This window comes from Vidua macroura, chromosome Z (genome assembly GCF_024509145.1).
Source record: "Vidua macroura isolate BioBank_ID:100142 chromosome Z, ASM2450914v1, whole genome shotgun sequence".
NCBI classification, from domain to species: domain Eukaryota; kingdom Metazoa; phylum Chordata; class Aves; order Passeriformes; family Viduidae; genus Vidua; species Vidua macroura.
The window spans coordinates 41,863,523-41,888,242 of NC_071611.1; the positions used below are offsets into that span (position 1 = coordinate 41,863,523).

General features: G+C 51.5%; 1 protein-coding gene across 1 annotated transcript in view; it reads right to left on the reverse strand.

Moving 5' to 3' along the window:
• Positions 1-232: 232 nt before the first annotated feature.
• CNTFR (ciliary neurotrophic factor receptor) overlaps positions 233-24,720 on the reverse strand; it is a 221,829-nt gene continuing 197,341 nt past the window's right edge. The window contains 3 exon segments of the mRNA XM_054003911.1: positions 233-499; positions 19,716-19,860; positions 21,349-21,529. Coding sequence (XP_053859886.1) covers position 499; positions 19,716-19,860; positions 21,349-21,529 — 327 coding nt within the window. The 3' untranslated portion in view covers positions 233-498.

Below are 24,720 nucleotides of genomic sequence, written 5' to 3' on the forward strand. Positions count from 1 at the left end.
TGCTCAGGGGCCCAATACTGCTCAGGAGTGCAGTGGAACCTTGAAACAGTCAGAGCTTTGGGGACATCTGTTAGGAGTTTTTATTCTGAGAAAACAAAACAAAACAAAACCACACACCAAAAAAAAAAAAAAAAAACAAAAAAAACCAAAAAAAAACCAAACAAAACCAAACAAACAAACAAACAAAAAACCCCAAAAAACCCACAACAACAACAACAACAAAAAAAAACCAAACCTCTGAAAAGCCAAAGTTTTGGAAGTGAAAAATCAGGAAAAGCACGGTGGGAAGGGCAGCGGTGCTGTGTGGACTGTGTCAGGTGTAATTCTTGTCCCAGACAGAACAGGAACATGCTGAGGTTCAGGGACAGGTAGGCAGCACAGAGGATGTGTGTGAGACAGATTTCCTGAGAGGGGCCGAGTCACACCCCATCCTCATTCAGGATTTTTAATTTTGCTGGTATATCCTCCAAGAAGTTCCTTCAGGCAACAGCTTTCGAACCTTGAAAAAGAGAAAAGCATCCAATTTGACCATTTTGTTTCAAGCTGCTGTTGCTGCTCCATGTGGCTCCAAACAGAGTGGGACACCTGGGAGAGAAGGAACATAACAGCTGAAGATAACAGCATAACCTCTGCCTCTGTGGCACAGAGTCATGAGAAGATGGTCTTGAGGTTAGAGGCACCAGGAAAAAAGGGGAATTTAATATTTAACAGCAAGCATCCCTTGAGCTAAATGGTCTAAATGAAGAACAGACCACCCATACAAGAAAGGGAGCAACAGCCACCCCTGCACCGGGGGGAGATACTGTGGGCTGGGGATTCATGTGAGACACTAGGAAAATCTGGTGTTTCCCTGTGTGTCAATGGGTTCACACCTGCTGCCCATGAGAAATGACAACTGTGGAGCAGAGGGTGCCACTTGAGTGGCAAGAGCAGCACGGCAGGGCTGTACACAGGGAGGAGGGGGAGCAGTAGGGCAGATGAAGAAGTCTGTGACCAGAAAAGAGGGATTTATGCAGTATGTCAAAAGCCACTGTCTCAAGTAAGTCCCTGGAATATAGGTCATTGCTGGAAGCTGGTCTGGGCCTCTTTCTTGGAATCAGGATGAGAGGGTGATGTGAGAGAGGGGGAAACATCTCTCCTTTTGGGATGTGTCTGTCCCTCGTCGAGGGGCTGCATGAGCTGCTCCAGGGCAGAGCACCTGCTGCAGCTGCCAGGTAGTGTCACCGAGGCGAGGGTCCCTGCAAACACCTCACAGCAGGGTGGCATTGTTAGTAAATCCATGTCTGCTCGGGATGTCCTAGAGGCCCGGTGGTAGCCGAGAGCGCAGCCTGGGTCTGTTGGGTGCATTTGCTCGATTTGGAGGGTCCTTGCAGCGCTCCCAGAACAGCCGTGCGAGGGCAGCACAGACCGCCGAGAGCAGGAGCAGGAGCAGCAGTAGGAGAAGGAGCAGCAGCAGCAGCAGCAGCAGCAGCAAGAGCAGACCAGAGCCTGCACTCCTGCTTGCCAGCAATTCTCTGCACAGGTCCTCTAGGACCTTGCCCCTTGCCCCGTGCCCCGTGCTCCCTCCCCGCAGCAGGCCAGGGCTTGCTCAGATTGAGTGGAGCTGCTGCAAGCTGCTGCTGGGTGAGGAAATATTTTATCTCATTTCTCCGTGGTGGGTGAGATGCAGCGACCATCCTGGCTGGGTGCACATTGCTCCAGGTGTATGTCATCTGCCTCAGGCTATGTGAATCCTGCTCATCCACTGGGGAAATGGGCTTGAAAATGGGAAAAGACACGAGAAAACGAAGTCAGCTTTTTGGGATCTGCATGGAGAGCCCTGATCACTCAGAATTTGCCCTGTACACCAAGAGGCCATGTCTCTGCATGACACTGGGGACAGGGACTGAAAGTTTTTGCCAGTTTCATGCTTCCTCAGAGCCCTGTGGAGGGAGGAGAGGATGCCCACAATGCTCCAGTGTGACAAAGACCATCTTTGTTCCTACAAGGGATGGGGAAAGAGGCTGGGGCTGGGGAGGGTGACAGGGCAGAAGACGTGTGGGCTGTGAGCTGCAGAGGGAGCAGCAAGCTTTTGGGACCAGCAGCAGTCAGGAGGCTGAGAAGGTAAAAGTTTCTGCAGGGTATGGCTGATAATCCATCAGGTATTCCTTGTTGCAGACACCATTCATTAGAGACAGGAAAGCACAGGGGGGTTTTCAGTGTTTCCAAGCTCCAGATGGTGTCTGGGTTACTTTTCTTCCAGGAAAATATCCCTGGTGGACACCAGAACTGGACTAACTGTATTTCTGGAAGGAGGACTGTGTGAGGATACCTCTCAGGGCCATCCACTGATCAGCCCAGACTGATCAGATCCCAACAGGTTGTGATGGAATTGACTCTGCTATCCACATTTGCCAAAGAACACCAAACAGAGGCACTAAATTTGGGCATTGGATATCTTTATCCCTGATTCAGTTACTGAGAAACTTTTGAGAAATATCCATTCTTCCCACTATAACAGCAGGCAAGAGCACCAGAGGGTTGTCAAGAGCCTGGATAAATTGTGGATGCTCCATCCTTGTAAGTGTTCAAGGCCAGGTGGGACAGGGCTTTGAGTAACCTACTCTAGTGGAAGATGTCCCTGGCCATGGTAGTGGGATTGGAACAAGGTGGTCTTTAAGGTCCCTTCCAACCCAAACCACTCTATGATTCCATGATCCTTATGCCAAATACAGAGAAGGCTGCTCCATTTTTGGAGGAGCCAGCACACCAGGAGATCATCTACCCATCAGCTGCAGCTAGCTTTACTACCTGTTTGGATTATAAAGTTGTGTAGAATTGCAGCAGCTCCTCTCTGGATTTGACCTTCCGTCCTTTATGGTTTTATGGAAATATTCCCTCTCTTCAGCAAAAATGCTCTTGGGAATGTGAAGTATTTGAGGATATAGGTTTGTGTGAACCTAAGAACATCTGCAAAGCAAATACCAGCCCTTTGCAGCATGGCGTGCGGATGGCAAATCAGCGTCCTCCCTGCTGCGATATGCCATGGCCGTTACACAGCAGCTCCTGCCCCAGCTGTTGGGATCATGGACAGGCATCTCTCACAGCTACCAGCTTCAGAAAACATCTGGGCTTCTAGAAAACCAGGTCTGGTGCTACACGTAGTCTGTGGATGGGTAAGCTGGGAGCAGAACTATGGGTCCATGTTTCCACTGGGATCTGCAAAGGGCTGCTCTGGGGTCCCATGTCTTGATCCTTTTTCCCTTCTCTAGTCCTTGACTTTTTTCATCCCCCTACTTCACTGAAGCACAAATTACTGCTCCATCCTGCAAACTCCTCCCCTGAGGGAGTGCAAGGCAGTAGAGAAATAGACATTTGCTACTGCCCCTGTTCTTAAGCCACAGCGTTGTCCATGCTAAAAGCTCCAAGGTGATGTACATGCAAGTGGTTGATCACACCAATTACCCCATTAAAGCTAGAGCCACCACTCTTGTCTCAGGCATCTTGCTGCCTGGTATAGCGTGATAACGTTGCTCATCCCTGGGGTTTGCCAGACACTATTCAGAGAACTTAAATGTGGGGCAAACAGCTCCTGCTGGGCAGGTACTCTCAAAATTCTGGCTGAGTGTCTGAGACTGGGGAATCCATGGCTTCCCCTGATTTCCCCTTCCAGGTCATCTGCAGATCATGATGACACCCAGGATAGTTTATTCTCAGTCATCTGATGCTTTCTCCCTTGAACATACTCCGATGCTGAGGGAGCGTTCAGCAAAACATACTTCTGGAAGAGAGTCCCCCGAGACTTCAAGAGTCCATGGTATTTATCTCTGCAACTTATAAAAGTTTTACTACAAATCTTCTGGCCCAAGCAAGCCAAGAGCTTGCTCCATAAATTACTACCAAGCTAGGGATTAGGAGTACTAAAACAGACGTACTTCGCAGCTAAAAATAAGGCACGGCACAAGCTTGAAGATTTGTTCTGCCTGGAAGTTTTATTGCACCCAAACTGTATGAGATAATGTGCAAGAAAGAGCCGCTTAGCAGATCCATCTGCTTTTGGACACATTCGCCTGCTCAATAGCTCTGGAACGAGGCAATGAATCCGTGAAAGAAACTGGAGTTAGACAGTGTTACCCAGTGCAGTAAAACTTTCTCCTTTCTCCAGACAAAGAGAAAGGCTGCCCTGTCCCCTCCCAGCTCTGCTCTGGGGATGCTCTGAGGACCCTGAGCTTAGGTGGTATTAGAGGCTGCTGACAAAGGAGTGAACTCCACCAGTGTTGGTGCCAGGTTTTGCTCTTGCTGGGCTTGTTTAGCCCATGGATGTAAGCAGGCTTTGAGAAAGTATTCTCCCTTCTGCTAAGGCTTGGCTGTATCTCCAGAATTGCCCAAGTTCTTCTGGCTGGGTAACTGAGTGTAGCCCTGTCAGCCTCCAACCTGCAGGCACACAAAAAAACCAGTGCAAAATTGTAATGCAGGTAAAATTTGTAAGGTAATGCAAAAATTGTAATGTCTGCAAAGTTGTTCACAGAATCCCAGAATGGCAGATATTTTCAGGGACCCCCAGAGCTAAACTTTGTTTAAGCAGGGCCCGCTAGAGCTGGTTTGCAAGAACCACATCCAGGAGATCTTAGAATATGTCCAAAGATGGTAATCCACAGTCTCCTTGGTCAGTCTGCTCCTGTGGCTGGTCACTTGGACAATAAAAGAATGTGTCCCATGTTCTGGTTTGTGCTCATTGCTTCTTGTCCTGTCACTGGACAAGTCTCTCCCATCTTTTCATCATTGGGAGAGATGATCCAATCCCTTCATCGTCTTGTGGCCCTTTGTTAGACTCTCCATTATGCCTATATTTCCCTTCTACTGAGATTCCAGAACTGAATACAGGGCTCCAGCTGTTTCTTCACCACTGCTGTGTAGAGCACAGGGACCTTCTCCCTTGACCTGCTGCCAGCACTTTCTGTAATCCAACTCAGAATAAGTCCTTTTCAGCAAGAGCACACCACTGGTTAATATTCAGCTTGGTGCCCACCAGGATCTCCAGCTCTTTCCATCTGAGTGGCCCCCAGCATCCATCAGCACATCAGTGCAGTGTCCATTGCTGCTCCCCAGGCATAGGACTTCGCACTTCTCCTTGCTGAATGCCATAAAGTTCCTGTTGGCCCCTATCTCCAGCCTGTCAAGGCCCTTTAGGATGGCAGTGTGGTCCTCTGGCATTCCTGTCACTCCTGCATCTGGACCAGAGAAGGATGAATTCCTCTTGCACATTCCCAATCTGGACCAGGGACACCTGCAAGGAGTGGGATGGAGTATTGTGGAACAGCCACCATGCAGGAGGGGTGAGGCTGGTTGGACCCCATGTGTGTAGGGTGTGGGTGTGCATGAACACTGATCTCTCAGAGAAGGAGCCATGCTGGCTTGTTGCATACTGAAGATCTGTATTCTTGTCAGAGAACCTCTGGTGGCATTGACAGTTCTGGGAGCAAAGTCTGCACTTTAATCAGCCTTACTGGGGTCCTCATGACAGAGGCAGGCTCCACAGTGTATGCCTTTGGTCAGAGGACCCTATTCTCATAAGGAGAAGCAGGGAACAGAGTGACTTAGGGACTGCCTCTCTGTATGCCCCTGCCTCCTCTGCCACCTGTGTCTTACTTTGCATCCCTTTAATGTCACTAGGGCTGAGGTTTTCCAGCAACAAATCAGAAGGGACAGCAGACATGTGGCTGAGACCCCAGTCCTGTAGTGAGGGTCAGGCCAGGCTTTTTAATATCTGAAGCCATGATTGCAGCAGCTTTTGAGGAGCCCTGAATATGCCCTGACAGGAGTTACCTCTCTCAGAATGAGTTTGGGATGTGAACATGGGCACGGGGGAAAGCAAACACTGAGGCAGCCAGGGGGTATGAGACTTTAATTGAGCTGGGAATCACAGCTGCTTGGTTAACCTGTCCCTTGTCTGGGACAGAGACAGCCCTGTCCTGTCACCCTGCTGAATGTGACAAGAGTGCTCGCAGCTTTGCTGGAACCATAGCTCAGGAAATGCGGCACTGTTGGACTTCACTAGGGTGGTGCTGTGAAGGAGCCCAAGCACTGATCTGTGGCTGTCCCTTTGATCACATCAACAGGACACAAACATGCACCTGATGCACGACCACATGTGCATCCTCGTCATACATTTGTGTGCCTCGTGCTGAAAGGCAGAGGAATAGGATGAGCTGCCTGCTTTTCCAACTGTCTGTGTGCATGTGCAGGGGTGGAAAGAGGCAGAAAAGGCTGTTCTGGGAGAAATGTAGCAGTAAATGACACCACAAGCCACCTCCCCTCAAGAAAGCTGCCAAGTGTCCTGTCAGCTCCTGGAGGCTGTGAGCTCCTCCTGTGTGAAAACCCAGCGAGCAGCAGAAGGAAAACAGGTCTCCTACTCTCCTACTACTGACCCACAGACTGCCACTGTAGCCCCAGTCCCACAGCAGCACTCAACCAGCTGCACAGACCCTCCTGTTGGCTACAGCATTTGCTGATGCTCTGGGGATCTGCAGCCTCAGATGTGCCCAGGTGTTCTTCAGGGCCACCAGGAAAGGGCCAGCCCTGGGAACATACCCTGCACTGAGACCAAGCTGTGGTGCACAGTGAAGCCATCTGTTTCCATCCTGCAGCTGCTGTCCTTCCCACTGCAATTTACTCGGCCTCCTATAATTTATTCATCCCAGGATGCAGCTTGTACATCTGCAGTATCATTACTAGAGACACTATTAGCTTTAAAATTTTATAAACCTCGGTGCAGGTGATAAGTTGAAAAGTTAAAGAGGGTAATTGTGGCAGGAAAACAAGGGTATTTACTCAGTGTTCATCTCACACCAGAGATGCAGGCTCGGGGGGGGGGGGGGGGGGGGGGCTTTGGAGGGAGATCAACAGACTGGTGTGAGCGAGTGAACTGCTGCCAGCTCCCAGTCAGCTCACCCAGATGTGAGCCCATCCTTGCTGGATCCATGCACTGGGCAAGGGACCTAGAAGCATTTCCACATGTTTCTTCCTCTTGCCTCCTCGGCTGCACAATTTCCTTGGGTCAATGATGAGAGGGGCTGCACAACCAGATGTTTGCATCTGAACATGTTGCTCATGCTTCTGTGATGGACTGGACAAGGGACTGGCAAGGGTTAGGGCAATCCTGAATCATCTGCTTGCTGTCTGTTGGTCTGGATGCTTCAGGACTCTCCAGGGAGCTGGGAGAGTCTCCACCATGTGGATACTCACCACTCTGAGCATGCCTGAGTCTCCCAAGCTGCATGTCTTGCCTGCAGTCCCCTCCTGCCTCTCTGCTTCCTAACCAGGTTCATGTGCCCTCATTCAGGAGCACCAAAATTAAGTCATGCTGGGCAATTTTCCTAGAAAGTTTCCATGGCTGGGGCTCAAGCATGCACCAAAGGTCTGGCAGGGAAGTAGGCATGGAAGCCTTCACTGGAGCCCTGAACCCTTTGCTATGAATTAAGAGCATCCTGATCACTTCTGGCAGCTGGAGGTCTCTGACAGCTGAGCTAGGGGGATAAATTTCCTCTCCCCGAGGCCAAGGGAGATATGTGTACAAGGATGATTTACAGGCTGCTCGCAAGGAGTGATGAGCTGGAAGGCTGCAGGGAGCAGGGTCAGTGCCAAGCAGGGTGGGGCATAGAGGAGTTTGAGGGGTGGTGGGAGGGAGTGAGGGGTAGCTGAAACCCGGGAGGGAGTGGAGGAGACAAGGTCCCAAAGATGTTCCTCAGTCTGCAGACAGCTTTCTTTCTCCATGCTGTAGGTGAGAAGATCCCAAATCCCCGCTCCCACCCGGGTGTACCTGCAGCTCTGCTCAGTCTCCTGCAGCCTGAGGACCTGAACACTGTTGTCTGTCCCCAGGGTATGGTCAAGGCACGGGCAGCTGTGAGTGCTGGGGACAGCCTGCTCATGGGTCTTGCTGGCATGAGTCTATCCCATCTTGTACATGTTTTCATGCTGGCTAATAAAAGCAGCCTGTAGCTGGGTAATTTGACTTCCACCTGTCCTTTCTGTGAACCTCATCAGTCTCTCATACACATCATACACATCTCTCAGCATCACTCTGTGGGTCTCTGTCCTGCAGGGTGAGTTAATCACACACTGTGCAACTTCATTATCCAAGCCCTGAGCCCTCACCTAAGCTTTGCCAGCAGCTGGTTGCAGTCCTGGTTCAAGCTTCAGGAGGCTTTTCCCCCTCCATTCTGCAATCATCTTGTGCCTCCTTCCATAGCTAAGTTTCCCAGGATACTCCAACACCTAGCGTGAAAAGATTCAGGATCTGAATGCTCAGCAGAAGGGAATTCACAAACTCTTGAGCAACAGAAGGGGAATGAAGCATGGGGAGGTCTGGAAGACACATCAACCTAGCTGAGACTAACCAGTTTCCAGCTTGTCCTGCCCTCCTGACATACCCAGAATGCCCTTTTCTACTCCAAATGACACCCACACACACATTAGTTTTGCTGCTGCCCATCCCTCTTCACTGTGACTTTCTATCTCTGGTTTACTGTGGGAAATTAGCTTGAGATAGGACTGAGAAGCCTAAAATGGCTTTAAGAAGGAGGACAGGCTCATTCTGCTGCCTGTCTTAGGTAATCATGATCTGCTGGGGTGATTTTGCCCCAAGGCAGATTGCTCCATTTGCATTTTGGGGCAATCTGCCATGGGATATAAGCATCATCATTCCCACACTCACAGACCTTACACTGTTGATACCAAAACAGCTCAGCCTTTCTGACAGGTCTTACTCTGCTGCATAGCTCACATCAAGGACCTTTTCCTGGTTTTCCCCGCAAAGTGCTAGCTCCCTGGGAATAGATAGTGAACTCCTAGAAAGGCCTGGTCATCTTCTGCAGAGTGTAGTCCTCTTAAGGACTTTACAACCCTCAGCAGCTGGGATGGCACTGGACTAGAATCCATGCATCCTAGGAAGTTATGACAAAAATACACCCCTACACAGCAATTTCTTCTGGAATGTGAAGACCAAGCAAGATCGCACTCAATAGCCAATTTTGGCAGCCAAAGCTGGCTCCTTGCTCTTCTGCTGCATTGGCTTCCTTCCTCACGTGCTGCTCAACTTCCATCCTCTTGTACACCAGGATGAAGTCTTCTCTAACTGTTCCTGACTTCAGCATGCTGCCAGGTGAACAATGTGGAACTTAGTGGAGACGAGTAAATAATTTGTGAACAATAATTTATTCATTACTTTCCCCTCCTTTCCCTGTGCAAGCAGATTGCGAGGTGCCTCAGAAGCACTCATAGTTTGGAGTGAGTTGCCTTGTAAGGCATTTCCCACTCTCCATGAATAACTTATGAACAGATCAGAGTGAATATTAAGGGCCTGGAAATCCAGAGATTGGGTTGTTGAGCTGAGTGAGTACCACTTGAGCTTCTCCAATAGACAAGATATCTAACAAAACAGCACTAAGTGGATTCACTGTGCTGTAATTAAAGGGTGTGCACATCTGTTAGTCAATGGGCTGCCTGTCAGGTAGGGTAAGGTAGCCATACAGCAGGGGATGGCATGCCTGAGAGATGTGGTCTGTGATTGGAATACCAAGTCCTTGCATTTACTCTTGGGGTTGATTCATATTGTACAGTGCTTCTACCGAGTTGTTGATGAGAGGCAAACATGACCTGACCAGCTGGACTGGGTTCATGCAAGGGGTTCACAGAAACAATTTCTGAATAGCCTCACATGTCTACAAATTACCCAAGCATTGGTAGAATGCACGGTAGAAGGCAAACCAACAGAGAGCATAAGGATGTGCGGACTTCAAAGAGTCCAAAGTTAAGCTTGTGCTTGGCTTCAGTCAGGTGCTCTGTGATGGGCATTTATCCACCTTTGAGCTCAGCCACCTGCTTTGTGTTTTTTTGTTTTTTTTTTGAAAGATCATTATAATTCACTCAGAGAAAGATTCCCAGCCCCCTGCCTGGCTCCTAAGGCAAGGATTCAGATCAGTGCTACATGAAATGGGGGAGATGGGCTATGAGCTGAAATCCCTTTTGCTCTTGCAGAGGTTGCTGTCAGCCCTGCACATGATGTTCCCCACGTCCCAGGCCCAGCAGGACCTACTGCCCAGGCTGGTCCTTGTAGAACTGAGGGTTATGTTGATGCCAGGTACCTTTTCCAGTGTAGGCCTCAAGCATGTCCCAGTGTTGCAGGGAGGTCAGGAGTCCCCATGGCTGGGGACATCACCAGTATCCTCTCTTGAGGCCTTTGGCAGAGCATCTTTTATGCCACCATGGCTGGGACATCAGGCCTAATAGGGACCTAATAGGTGATCTCCTCTTGCCTTCATCACAGTAACTAGGAAGTCCTGGATAGGATTTAAACCAGGGGTGAATGTGAGGCACTAAGCTATGGATTGATGTTCCAAACACCTGGGGTACCCAGGGGATGCTGTGGATACCCCCACAACACCACAGGTGTCCTCTGGACATCCTGCAGCACATCTGCTGGCATGGTGCAATTCTTCCTGCACCCCTGAACTTTGCCATGGCAGGCTGTCTGCAGGCAGCCCTACCAAGAACACCCCCAGAGCAATGCAGGTGGCTCCAGAGCAGGCAAGGGGACCATTCCCAGCACTGGGATGGACCCAAAGCAGCACACAGCTTGAGGCCAGCCTCAGCTCCTCCTTGCTGGATCCCCCATGCATCTATAGTCCTTTCCGCTCCCCGGCAGCCTCATGCACCTGCACTCCTAAGCAGAGTGGGATTTATTCTGCCCCAGGTGCTTGGTGCAAGGGGTCAGCCCTCATAAACCTCTCCAGCACTGGAGCCCAGGCCAGCTGCCTTGCTTGCACCCATAGGGAGAGCCTCTGCAACTTGGGAGAGTTTTTCTATCCTTTAGTTCCCCAGGCCGATACCCACCCTCCTGGGTCCAGGTTGGCACATGGCGAGGATGGGGCTGTGTGCTCCTGGCCCACAGCTCCCCTCCCTGCACCAAGCACTTTGGGTAACCCCCGGTACATGGGAGCCGGCATGAAGTCATTCTGGTCCTCCAGCATACCCCTCCAGCTGTCTGGAGCCAGTGCAGACTGTGGGATGTGTCTGGTGACTGACGAGGCCTCAAGTCCACATTTGTGAGAGATGATATCAAAAGTTTTAATTTTTTCATGAGCGAGGGTCTGGGGGAAGCAGGGACTCCCAGGGCGGCTCAGAGGGGAGGCGGCAGTGCATGCATGTGCATGTGTGAAACATATTTCATCCCACAGACTCCCAGCTGCAGGAGTCCTGCTCAGATAAAACCAGCATCCCATCACCTCTGAGCAGCAGGGACCAGCTGGGGAGGAGATTGGACAATGGCAGCTAACAGGGATGTGTCAACAAGGCTCAATGTCAGCTCTTGGATCAAACCCTGCTCAGTCCCTCCTGCATGTCACCAAAGTCCTCTCTGGGCCTTGCCCATGGGGTTGCTCCAGCCTTGGGCCCTTTCTCAGTAGATGAGCTCCTGGGAAGCTTTTTGGAGCTGGTCTCCTCCTTCCCCACTGGTGAGACCAGTTGATGGGGTGCCTCCATGTGATTGCTCCACATCCAGAGTCTGGTGAGATGCTGTGGCCACTTTCAAACTCTACTGTTGCTCCTGGAGAAGCTGCTCTCCTGCCCTGCAGTCTTATGGGCAGCATTTGGTGCATGCTAGTGGTTTCCACAGGAAAATCCTGTCTGCAAATTGCTCTGCCCTGCTTTAATCCCAGCTAAACCTCACCTGCATAATCCCTGCATTAAACCTCACCACACCATAGAGAAGTAGGTCAGAATCATCAATGCTTTCCAGCTGGACAGAAAATTGCCTGGTCTTTTGTCAGGCAAGAGCAAGGCAAAAGGTGAGCCCAGGTGAAGCCATGATGCCTGCTCTCAAGTGCACTGTCTTGGATGGGATCCTGCTGGGAAAGGACCTGGAGCAACTTCTTGGCCAGGAAATCTTAGAAGAAAGCACTTGCCTGCTGTACACCCAGGGTCAGTGTCCGAACCCATTCCCACAGCTACCTCATGTGACTTCCAAAGGTGGGGATCTGGCAGCCATAAGCCATCAATATCCCATGGCCAAGGTGACCACCAAGGTCACACACTGCCATCCATGACTGCAGGGTGGTGCCTGGCTCTTTCAGTGGAAAGATCCTGTCCCCACTTCCCACAGAGAGTGGGGATGGAGGAACCTCTCCTCGAACTGGCCAGAGTGCCTGCATGCAGTGACTCTCACATGGAAAGGAGGAGGGGGCCGAGGCCTCTTTGTAACCCAATCTCGTCTGCATGGGCCCTTTTGTTGTTATTACATTTATTTATTGATCCCCCTTGGGAAAACCTTAGCGGTGCTGGACTTGCTGGGGCTTTATTAATGGGGATGGGGAGAGAGGGGAGGGAAGGGGGGCCGAACAGAGCACTCAGACCATCTGTTCCCACCAAAGGGATGGAGCAACAATAGCCATGTTTATAAAACTTCTCTGCAAGTCATTGTGTTTGCGAAAGGAGAGCTTCCACATCAAAGGCCATTTCCGCTCTCACTGCTCAGGGGCCCCTCCGTCTTCCAGCATTCTGCAAGGATCGCCCTGTCCTGGTCCCTTCTCCTCCCAGCCCTGGACACATGGTGAGGTGATAGTAGCATCATCCACAGAGGGACCACCATGACTGGGGACACCCCTGTTAAAGCAAGTGTTCACCACCTGCCTGTATCTGCTGTTCCAGGGAGACTTTCCAAGGAGGGGTTTCTCCTGGAAGCAATAAAACTATCATAAGGCATTGGATACTGTTTGCCAAGCACTGGTGCTGGGAGCAACAATATGTCTAGTACTGGAGACCTGTCTCCTGGATGGTTTCTTTCAGTCCACTGAAACAGCAGTGTTCACGAAGTTGCTTTGGTTTTCCTCAAATTTCATATATGGCAAAAAAGGAAAAAAAAAAACAAAACAAAAAAAAAAGGGAAAGGAGTGGGGTCTGGCCACGTCAAAGCTGGCTGATGGGGTCCTTCATAATGAAACAACTGTGTTTGGCTTTGCTTGAGGCTTGTATTAGATTATCTGTTATTTACAATCAGACATGAAATGAAGACCATTAAACAGCTATGAAATATTTTGACTGAACCAGTATGTTGTTTTTTTCTTCCCAAACTGATCTTTATGGACAAGATGAGGGTTTAGTTCTGGCTCTGATCAAAGCCAAATGCCTTCCTAAGTACTTGGAGTTGTCAGCCATATCCTGACCACAACCTGATCCTGCAGTTGGGGACAGGCTGCTCTGGGGTGAATTTGCAGGCTGGAGGTATGGGACATATCCAGGCTGTCACACATCCCCAGCATGGCTCTGAATGATGGCGTGTCACCTCCTGGGACTGCATCTCCTTCCCCATTTGTTGGTGCTTTGTGGCTCCATGGGGTAATTCACATGTGAGCTGGTGACTGCTGGGGTTTGTGACCACTGGATGTGAGAAACAGAGAAACTCCCTAGGGATGTAGAATTATCTCAGTCCAACTTTGGATAAAACTGAGACCTCTGGAAGATGCTGTCAGCCTGTAGGTGGGCACTTTGGGAAAGGCTTATGTCTGCACCATGTGTTTGTGCAGGGACCTGATTTCCAGCTGGCAGGACAGGCATCCTGACAGCAGGCTGGTGGCTGGGCAGGGTTCAGGCTGTCTCACGCTTTTCAACCATCCCTTCCATCATGGAAGGGGGAAACCTTCCCAGAGACTGCATGACGCCTTCTCAGGAAGCAGTCCAAGTCCCAGTTGGCTGTGTCCCCTTGGCCAGGCTGCTGGAGGAGACCTGAGCATGGTCCCTGATTGCTTTTGGCAGGGCATAGGGAGCATGCTGCTCTCTCCCAGCACTTAGCAGCTTCCCTGGGAACCACACAGGAAAGGAGGAGAGGAGCCCAGACTTGTGGGAGACACTTTTCATTTCATGCCTAAGCCACTACTCCACTGCTCAGCCACATGGTTCCATTAAGTCCCTTTCTGGCTGTCTTCTTTCCATCAATCACTCCATCTCCACGGGCAGCCCAGACACCGGATCTGGGTTATAAATAAGACAATCAATCAGCGATTCTATTAGATAAACAGAGTGGCAGAAGCCAAATTAATGCTTGGCTTTTTCTTGAAAGGGAGGGAAAAAAGAGTCAATTGCTTATTAGAGGACTCTGGTGTGGTCTGGTCTCCACGCTGCAGCTGAGCCGGGTGGGCTGTGCTTGGCTGCCGTGTCTGTGTGTAGGGAGATTTGGGATGCTGTGAGCACATAATCCATGTGGGTGACCCTGGCCAGATCAGGGAGGGGGCTGGGGTAGACTGGAGGTGAGCAGGGAGGTTGTAGCAGTGGGGCAGTGACGGGAAATGGGAGAACAGTGGTGGGAGCTGCCATCTGGGCACTGAGGAGTTTTCAGGGTGGGTCTAGTGGGGAAGGACAGCATGAGGCTGCAGGCAGAAGAGTTTGGGGACCAGGGATGCAATGCCAGGACAGACATTGATCCAGTCAGGATGGACACAAGGAAGAAAAGTGTCACTGCTTGGAGGCTTTTCAAACAACAGGCAGTCTCTTCTGGAGGCGAATCAAGTCCTTGTCTGGAGTCACCAACAAATAAGATGGTCCAAGACTGTCATTTGTGGTTTGCTGTGACAATCTATCACCTCTTGTTGCTACAAGTCTCTGCCCTACAGCATTGTGAGAGTGCCCAAGGCTGTTTTTACCTCCAAGGTCTGCACCTGCAGATCCATCTGCTTCTCTGTGTGGTGGTGGCTGATTAACTCAAAGCTCCTGGGCTCATTCCTTCACCAAAGATGTCAGAGAAGAGGTTTTCTTCATGGTGGGACCTTGTTGCCTGAGCTACCCCTCCTGCCACTGAGGAAGAAAGTCCTGGGAGGAAGGCTATAATCTGCCAGAGGCATCCAGTGTAAAAGAGACATAAACTCTGTATAGGAGACATCAGTTTTTTCTGAATAAATACCCTGTGCTTTGGGCTGGGCTCTTGTATTTACTGGACTTGACACTACTGCAAGTTGAGGACTGGGAGAGTCTGGGCTTCTGCAAGTCAAATTGACTGTTTACAATCTCATCCCTCACAGATGCTGCTCTTTACTCTTTCATCCTAGGGACTGCCTTTCCACCAGCTCCTGCTGCTTTCACCTCCACCTGACACTTCTCCCATTTGTTGTGATGGAGGAGAGTATCTTCCCCTGGAGGGCCAGATCTACCACTGTGCAAATAAGCAGCAGCTCTCCTCTGCCAACTGGCTCAAAATATCCCACCTGGTATTTCCACCCAACCCAGCAAGCTCTCAGCTCGGGTCTGGCAGTGCAGCTATGGGTGTGCTTTCTCAACAGCTAAGCCTGCTTTCATTCCCCATTCTCACCTGTGACTGTGCCAGACTGAAGCTCTGCCAGAGCTGAAATGCGCAACACAGTACCCACTGTTCCTCCTTCATCCACCAAAGCATGTCACCCCCATCAAAGGCTGCACATCACATTTCTGACAGCGTAATTTGGGATAATAAAACTGGTAGTTATCCCCCGGGAGATCCAGGCTCATGAGAGGCTGGTTGTGGGAGCAGCTAGATTTTCTGACTATTGGGTCAGAGAGAATGAGGTCTCTGCTAGCACCCACTTAAGGGAAGGTTGCAGGATGTGCATTCCGTCCCATTCCACTGTCCAGCCCCTCGCTCAAGCATGGGGGGTTTTTGCTTCCTCCAAGTCTTCAAGTCCAGGAAATAGCCCCTACTTTCCAGTCACACTTCTGATCCCTCTTGCAGAGCTTGTGGAGCTCCGTGCAAGGCTGCTCTCACATCAGCAACAGCCCAAAACAGCATCTAAGGTGGGATTTACTGCCACATATGTGCTGGGAAGATGCAGGGACCCATTGCACCCGGGTGATGTATTGGATTTCAGGTTATGTGATGCACAGGTTTCTCTGAGCATTGTAATTCCCTCTTTCTTCCTGTATGGATTTATACTGCTAAGTGGGTGGATTTTCTGCTTGGCAGGGATGCTCCCCTGGGATCTTCCCCAGTTTGAAACATCTCTGCACATCTGTACATAATATTCCTGGGGCACTTAATGAGTGGGCTTTTATGACACCCCTTGCTTTATAGACTGCTGCTTAACTTGACCAGGAACCACGGAGGGGCTGACAAATGGCATCCCAGAGCTGGCAGAAAGCCGAGTACCAACTCCAGGTGCTGGATGATGCCTGGGGCTCTGTGTGAAAGCCACTGCTCTCAGCTGGCTTCTCACACAGCTGCCCTGAGCAGTGGAAGCACCAATCCCTTGGTCCCTGAAACAGCTTGAGAGGGACAGGTTTCTTCTGCTTAACAACCTGAGACAGCATGCCTCTGGACCAGCTATGGAAATCCTGGGAGGAGATGAAGGTGGTCTGTCTGGGATGATTCCCCCTAGCAAAGGCTGGGCCTGACAGTTTTATCTCTGCTAAGATCTGTCCCTTCCCCCTGCCCCAAAGAGCCATCTGCTATGGTAGATTACCCCAGCTTTTAGCACTGTGAATCCGTAATTAGTGCATAATTAATTACCATATGTTTTTAACACTAATGAAACATTAATAAATGATGGAGGCATGTTGTCTGGTAATGGAACATTAACCAGTGAACCAAGTCAGCACAGCCACCAGCATGGCCAAGCCAGAGATAGGTCTGCATCTGACTGAGCTCTTCCCTAAATAAAGCTCCAACATTATTCAAATCACAGCAAGTGCTTGGTGGTAGCACGTGACCACTTTGGTGCTGCCTTCAGGCTTTGCAGAGCCAAAGCTGTGGCTCCTTCACCTCAGTCCTTCCTTCATTCCACCCACTCACCCATCCATCCACCCCACTCATGTGTCCATCCATCCAATCATCTATTCATCCATCCATCCATCCATCCATCCATCCAGCCAGCCAGCCAGCCAGCCAGCCAGCCACACACATCTCCCTGCTGTAGAGACTTAGCTGGGGCACCAGAGAGGTAATTTTCTAAAAAGTGGACCTTTTCCCACTGGGCATTGCTTGATGGCACCCCTGCTCCAGGTGGTGCTCACAAGCAAGGCACATGGGGAAAGGACAGACTCCAGCAATGTGCTTTGCTGCATCCACTGCCCCCTGGGTTCCTGCGAGCCCTGCCCTGACAGGAGTTTAATTCAGAGCATCTGGCCAGTGACATTTTCCTAACATGAAATTATTAATCAGACATGGGAAGTGCATTAGTTGTGACTACGTGCCACCTCCAGCCTCCAGGCTGCAATGGGGCATAGGCAGGTCTCCATCCTCCTGCCTGAGAGATATCAGGGTGCAGCCAGAGCCTAGGGACACATGGGACCCTCCAGGGCCCATGAATGGGGAGATGTGGCACTGCCCCATCACAGCACAAGTGTCATATGACATGGTGACAACCATCTCCTTTCCCTTACCAGGGGTCTCCAGGCTGGGCACCCCCCTTGTACCTTCTCAGGATGTCCTGAAGGCCAGCTTTTGGGTCTCCCACCCCTCTGGAAGGATGGTGCTATGGTCTCAAACACCAGAGCAGGCTCCAGGGTGTGTGCCTGTCCACTCAATGCTGTTCCTATGTCTTCCCCAACTCAGCCAGCACCATCCACGGAAGAAGGCAGCCAAAACCCCCTTTCCAGATGGAAGGGAAATGACACCCAGAACCACCAGTCATCATGAAATGAACATTTAATGAAGACAGTCTCTCCTGGTGTGTGTGTGTGTGTGTGTGTGTGTGTGTGTGTGTGTGTGTGCATGTGTGCATTGTCTCTGTGAGCTTAGGTTTATCCCCTCTATTACTTTTTTTTTCTTATTTTTCTTTTTTTTATATATATGCATCTATAAAAAATTCAAATACAGCATGTCAACAGTGGGAATACTAGGACGTATGGTATTAAATACTGCGCTTGGGTCCAGGCAGGGTCAAGTGGAGGTGTCTTTACAAAACAGGATTTTGGGCAGAATGGGGAGGAGAGCAGAGCAGGCATGGGGACAGCTGGGGACAGCCAGGGACAGTGAAGGACAGCAGGGCACAGGTCTTCAGGGCTCTAGCTCTAAAGGCAGCAGCAGAGCTATTCTGCTTTTTTTGGAGAATGAGACAAAGACATCAATGAGGGTGATTCCCTGTATCCAACATGGTTAAAAGTTTGGGGGTGATGTCGGGTCGGGGTTGGGGGTGGCAAAGGCTCCTGCAGGGTGCTGTGGAGGGGGAGGTGGAGGGACAGCTCTCCCAGGTGCTCAGCAAAGGGCAGGGGGGTTTTATCAGTATTTCAATTCCTTTTTTCTGTTCCATTAAAATCCCGCCAGCTCCCTGCTCCCCATCGCACTTGTGAAAGCCACGAGTTCCCCACTCCACCACTCTCTCGGAGGGAACCAAGCCCCCCCCACCCCGCCCCGATCCGTGCACCCCTCCAGCTTTGCCACATGATCGAGAGCTCAGGGGAGCGAGTCCAGTCCTTGGGGGACCCCCTTTTGCCATAAGGGGATACACAGCTTGGAGCATCATTCCCCTCACCATCCCCCCGTTTTCATATCCCCTTTTCTCGGTGCGCGGCCGCGCGGCGGCGGGCACGTCTTTGGCGTGGGGGGGTTTAGCTGTATGAGTGGGGCCCTCAGCTGTGGCGCGGGCCCGGGCTCGCTTCACTTGGCTCAGGAAAGGGGCACGGAGATGGGTCTCCTCGCTCCGGGCTCGGAGAGGATTTTGCGGTTCCCCAGGGGACGGCAGCAGCTCTGTCCTCCTCCGAAGTGGGGGCAAGAAGCGTGATACGTCCTCAATGTGTGCAAAATAGAAGAGCTAAGAGACTCAACCCGGGAGCGGGGCGGCGGGGCGGGGGCGGTGGCGGCGGTGGGCGGTGGGGAGGCGTCTGCGCTGAGTTGCGGTGGATGGACAGATGGAGATCTGCAAGCGGGGAGCAGAAGGGTCACGGTGTCGCTCCAAACTCAGCTCTGCTCAGTCACCGGTGGGACATACCCGGCAGAATATGGCCTTTTTTTCCCACAGGGGAAATTCACTCAGGTACCCAAACACATAAATTCCACCTCCCAGGGCTCCCCATCCCAGGGCTGGGCCCTGCCCACCCTCCCCTGGCTGCATGCCACCGCCTCACCTGGTGTCACACATGATATGACACTGTCAGAGGGGAGCAAAGAACCCCGTACCCACAAGGAGCTTATCTTTGGGCACCAAAGGATGGGTGGCTTATCCTTTATCTCCCAAAAGGGACACGTGTGGCTGCTTCCAGGATCCATTCCCGTCCTTGGGCAATATGGGGACAGTAAAAGGGCATTTGGGTATGACATCCATGGGACAGCAGCCCTGGCCTGTAGAGGAGAGGGGTGTTTTGTGGCTCTCCAGGATGCCAGGTTCATCCTAAGCCAAATAAAGGACATTGTTGAGATGCGATCTGAATTTAAGCAAAGGCCTTAGATTTCCATGTGGTTTCTTTGCCTCTTAAAAATGTCAGCAGAGAGGATGGGAGAGGGCTGCTAAGAACAAGACATCAAAGACTGACCACTTTGCCACCTTTGCTTGAAAAGCCATTTTTGAGACCTCTAGCCCAATATCCATCTGGAAAAGCAGTCAAGCTTGGTGCATTTACAAAACTACAAGAAAAACCCAAATTACTTGTTCTCAATGCCCTTCACCCACAGTCCAGCCAGAGCATCCCCTTCCCAACCACATCAGAGCCCTGAGGGTCCCCATATCCCTGCCCCATCCCAGAACCCACCTCCTGCCTCTTATACCTCAGATTTGGGAGATACTCACTAAATAAAGAGGACACTATAGGCAGCCACAACCAGTCCAGCTGTCCAACACACTGCCATGGCTCCGCTGCCCACCACGGCCCCCTTGTCACAGATCTTGGTTGTGGGTGGTGCCATGAAAGAGGAGGTGCTAGCGCTTGTTGTCTCTGCAAGAAAGGAGAGTGGATGGTGAGCGGAGCTGGGATGTTCTGGGATTCATCCCATAGGAGCAGCCCTGCTCTCCTGCTGGTGTGGATAGGACCCGGCCCCAAGTTGCCCTTTTCAGTGCCATGCCACACTAGGGCTGAGGTAGAGGGATGATTCAAGAGATGGTGTGATCCATGAGACCTTCCTGGCTCTGACAGTGGATCTACTGCTTGGAGATGTTTCTGCCATCAGGCAGAGCTGGGCATTCTTCTTATCCCCATCCTGTCCAGCTGAGCCACTCTATGCACCAGCTCTGTGGGAATTTTAGCTAAGAAGTCACAATGAGCCACCAGTGCTCAGCCGAGAGCATCCCTCGCCCACAGAACATGCCACACACAGCGTGCCGCATCTGCTGGGCTGGCTCACAAGGTTTGTCCTGCTTTGTTCTGAACCAGATGGATTGTCTATGCCTGCAGAGGGCTGCAGGGTTGCAGGGAGTGCTTGGATGAGCAGTCAGGTGGGGACAGCTTTGGTCACATACAAATGGCTCCAGCATGTCCCTGGCCAGACCGTCTCGACTGATTTCTGGGGACCACAGAGTCTGTCTCACCATCTCTCAGACTCCACTGAGGTGTCACAGCATTGGAGCTGGGGTGTCCCACATCAGCCCTGCCTGGCTGCACCAGGCTGTGTGTACAGGGATGTGTGTGTGAGGAACACATGTGAGGGACACACATGTGCCTGTACAGGGAGCGGGCAGGGGATACTGGGAGGGGCATTTGCATTTAGCACAATGCAAGTGGGAATAGAAGCAAAACCAAAATGCGGACAGTAGCACTGCTGCAAGGTGTTCCTGCACTCCTTGTAGGGGTTTATCCACCTGGGAATGGTGGCGGGGGCTGTGAATCCCTGCTGCTGCCTGAATATCCAGGTGCTCTACCAGGTGCTGTTTTAAAAAGGGGGGTTTCTCTACATAGGAGTCAAGGAAACCAGTGCAGGGTCTGCTCCATCCTTTCTGGGAAATGGAGAATCCATTTGGACGTAGTCCCAGCTTTTTCCTAGAAACAGAGACTTGTTAACTTGGTGGCTTTTATTTTGAATTTGTGTCCCTTTGAGCCATTGTGAGGGGTCCAAGGTGTGGAGTGGGTAGGACTGGAGAGGGGAGGGAGAGCTGGAGCAAGAGAGGACTCCAGGGAACAAAAACCACCACAACCACCACCACAACAACAATACAATGGCCAGCCTCATTGTCCTGGCCCAAGTATCCTGGTGAGAAGGATGCTGGACCCAGGTAAGCTGAGTCAGCATTCTTCAGGCCATGGTTGCACCTGCTGACAGGGCCATGGGGTGGGGCAGAGTGCAGGGTGAAGGGCTGCAGCTCCACGGGTGTTTGGGGGCTATCCTTGGCTGTGGGCAAAACTTGCATGGAGCCAAAGAGGAGATCCCTCAGCCCGGAGTCCTCGGTTCCTCCTGGAGGAAGCCTGTTTGTACTGGGAGGAGGCTCTTACCTGTGATCTGGGCCTCCGTAGTGAGATGCTTGGGCTCCTCTGTCCAGGGGGTGGCATGAACAGCCACACTCCAGTCACTCCACGTGCCGATGTCATTGTCTTTGGCTGCCACCTGGATGATATATTCCTTGCCAGCATAAGCGTCCGTGATGGTGTGCGATGTCCCATCCGACAGCTCGACCTGAGGGCAGCAGCAGGGAGAGGAGGGTAGTCAGAGGAGTCCCCGGGAGGTGTAAGGCAATCAGGCTATTTAGGTTGGCTAAAAGATGGTAACAAGGCTTTTGCAGCACTTTTGGAAATACTGAGGCGCTGTGGGCAGAGGCACAAGAAGGAAGTGGAGGGAGATGCTCCAGCTGCAGCTCCACTAAACGTCTAAAGACCTGGTTCCACTCCCAAACTCACGCCGTCAGAGTGGAGCAGCTTCCTCTAGAGGTCACCAGAAACTAGCAGATGTGTGTGCGGGCTCCCTCGGACATGTTAGGGCAGCTGGGAGTTGGATATTGCAGGCAGTGGCTGAGACGTGCAATGCACTTTCAGGGCACCACTGCCAGTGCTGGAAGGAAGCTTCCCCACTAGCAACACCTCTGGCCAACCTGCTCCCATGCCTGCTGGCATCCCGTTGTTTTGGCTTGCATCTCCCCAGCTGGGCCCTTGGACAAGTATCAAGTTGTATCAATCTTTCCTAGAAACCATTCCCTCTGTCCCATTGTCACTGCTGTCTGAGCCGTAGAAGACCCTGCCATTCTTTGTGCTGCAAAGTGCAATGGTTTAACCCCATTTAACCTTCCAAGGGATCTTTGATTGACTTGGAGCTTGGCTCCAGGACAGAGGGATGCAGGTGCTCAGCAGAAATGCACCCCTATGGCACCGATCCTGGTGAGCAAACACATATGGCTGACAGAGGGAGAGGGCTCAGCATCCAAGTGACCAGGGCAGGAGTATCTGGCAGAGGCTAAGTGGGATACTGCCCTCCACCCCATCTCTGAGACTGAGGACCAACATGCTGCCCACTTGAGTACCCCTCTGTGCTGCTGTGCGTGGTTTGGGGGGTACACAGGGCACTCCTGCCCAGACACATTTCTAATAAAGACGCCGCAGGATGAGGGGTGTTGTGGGACTGACACAGCCCACCTGTGAGCACCAGTGCCCAGCCAGGGGCCTGAGCAGGGAAAGCATCACATCATGGGTGGGGACAGCTTCATGGTGCTACATGTGTGGGGTCCTCCACATGTACCCAGCCACCCAGGAGAAGGTCAGTCACAGAATCACAGGAGGGCTGCACTTACCAGAGTGCCCAGGAGGTACCTGGGCCAATGCACCTGTGGGCTGAGGCTGCCCTGGCAGTGTGGCTGTACACACACAGGAATGGTGTGCACACCAGGTGGTCAGTGCCATCACACCATCACAGCTTGCAGGAGTACCTTAAAAGCAGGAACCCACCCTGAGAAAGAACCAGCCCTTTTCCTGTCTCTTCTGTGCAGCACGTGCAATAGCCCAGCACAGATGCAATCCCTTTGTTGTGAAAGGTGCAGCCCCCTCCAGGCTTTTACTGTCACTCTGGGGGATTCCTAACAGGAGGAGGGGCATTTTTGTTTTCTTGCTCCAAGTGAAAGCCTTTCCTTCCCTATTCCCTCTTCCAGCCTTCAGCCCAGAACATCAGAGCCTTTGGGCTCTGCACTACCAGCTACTTCTGCCACCTGACCTGAGCCCCATATCTGGAGCACATTTGGATGCAGGCCTGACTGGTCTCCCTCACGGCCACTGGGAGCCCAGGCACCTTGGGGTGGGTAGGCAGGAGACCCACTAGGTTGTGAATCATCTGGTCTGCTAGGCAGGGCACCTTCCTGCAGTGTAGTGGCACACTGAGGCTCTCTGTGCCACCCAGACCCTGGGAGCTCTTTGGTGGCACCCACCAGTGTGGATGGCAATGCCAAGGGAATCAAGTTAATTCCTAATGATAATTAAATTAAATGAAACCTCACAGGATGAGCTGCCAACACCCTGCTGGCTTGACTTCCTCTGTGCTGGGGTATGGCTTGGAATTGGAGAATGGGGACAGGGCTCTGAAAGATGCTGGGCTTATCCAGCTGGTGTATGACTCCGTCCAAGACTTCCAGCATGCTCTGAACCCCCTGGCTCTTCCCTGAGACCTGCATCAAGCTGGCTGCAGGCAGGCCAGCCCTACTAAGGTCCTGATGACCTGGCCAGGCTGCTTTCCCATCAGGATCCCATTTTCCCCATCCCAAGACCCCTCCCAGCTTTCCCTTGGGAGGAATTCCTGTCTCTTCCCACACACAACCAACCAGCAGCTGAGTGTTTGTAGGTGGGGTGTCACAGACACAATGGTGTTAAATCTGTGCCTTGCCTGGGCAGGGGAAATGTCCCACCAGGACCCAGACCTTCCTTGTAGGACCTGGGAGGATGTTGCTCTAAGCTCTGCTTTACACAGCAGTTAAAAGGAGAAAACATGGAAGGTATCATCCATCTCTCCCTGTGGGAATCCAGGGCGTCCCTCTCTGGCTGCCCTGGAAGGTCTGGGACCCTGGCAGGGGGTCAGAAACCCCCCTGTACAGAGCCCCAAGAGACACTGTCTCTGACCTCTATCCACGGAAAAGAGTTTTCAATCTTACAGGATGAATTACAAGCTCTGAGTGCTTGATATAAGTAGTAATTAAGTGGCACGGGTGCAAAAGCAGAATTTTAGGATTCTAGATAAGGGGTTCAAAGGGAGCAAGATGGAGGAAAGTGGGCATGCCTTGTCCTTTTTCTTCTTCTTCATGCCCTCCATGTTTCACTGTGGTGTTGGCATTTTTCTATTGGTTTAGGCTGGGGACACACTGTTCAACATGAGTGATAGATATTGGCACGTTATTGTAAATATAGGACACGTAGTTTCTAGTACATAATGTTTGTAACATCCCACTGAGGGGCAGAGCCCTGCACACTGTTCCTGCAAGACAGACCTGCTGCAGGTCAGAGAGAAAATATTTTAGATAAGAAGAAAGAAACAACCTTGAAAACCAGCACAGACGAATTATGACTCCTTCTTTGGCAGTGGGGCTAAAAGACAGAGACTTTCTACAATCTTGGGAGCATTTAAATATCACAGATCCCGATAGGAATCCCCACACATACAACCTCTGGATGCAGAACTTCTGAGCTGGGCAGCCACGGATACATCCAGCATTTGTCATGGTGGGGATAAAGCCACTGGGTGGGTGAAGTGCCACAACAAAGAGGAAAGCACACCAGGATTGGGTCCAATTGGACACAGACAGGGAGAGATAGAACTGGGGGAAGACACACTGAGAAGGCTGTGGAGGTTGGGTGGACACACTGCATCAAAGGCAGAGTGAGAAATTCCTTAATCCA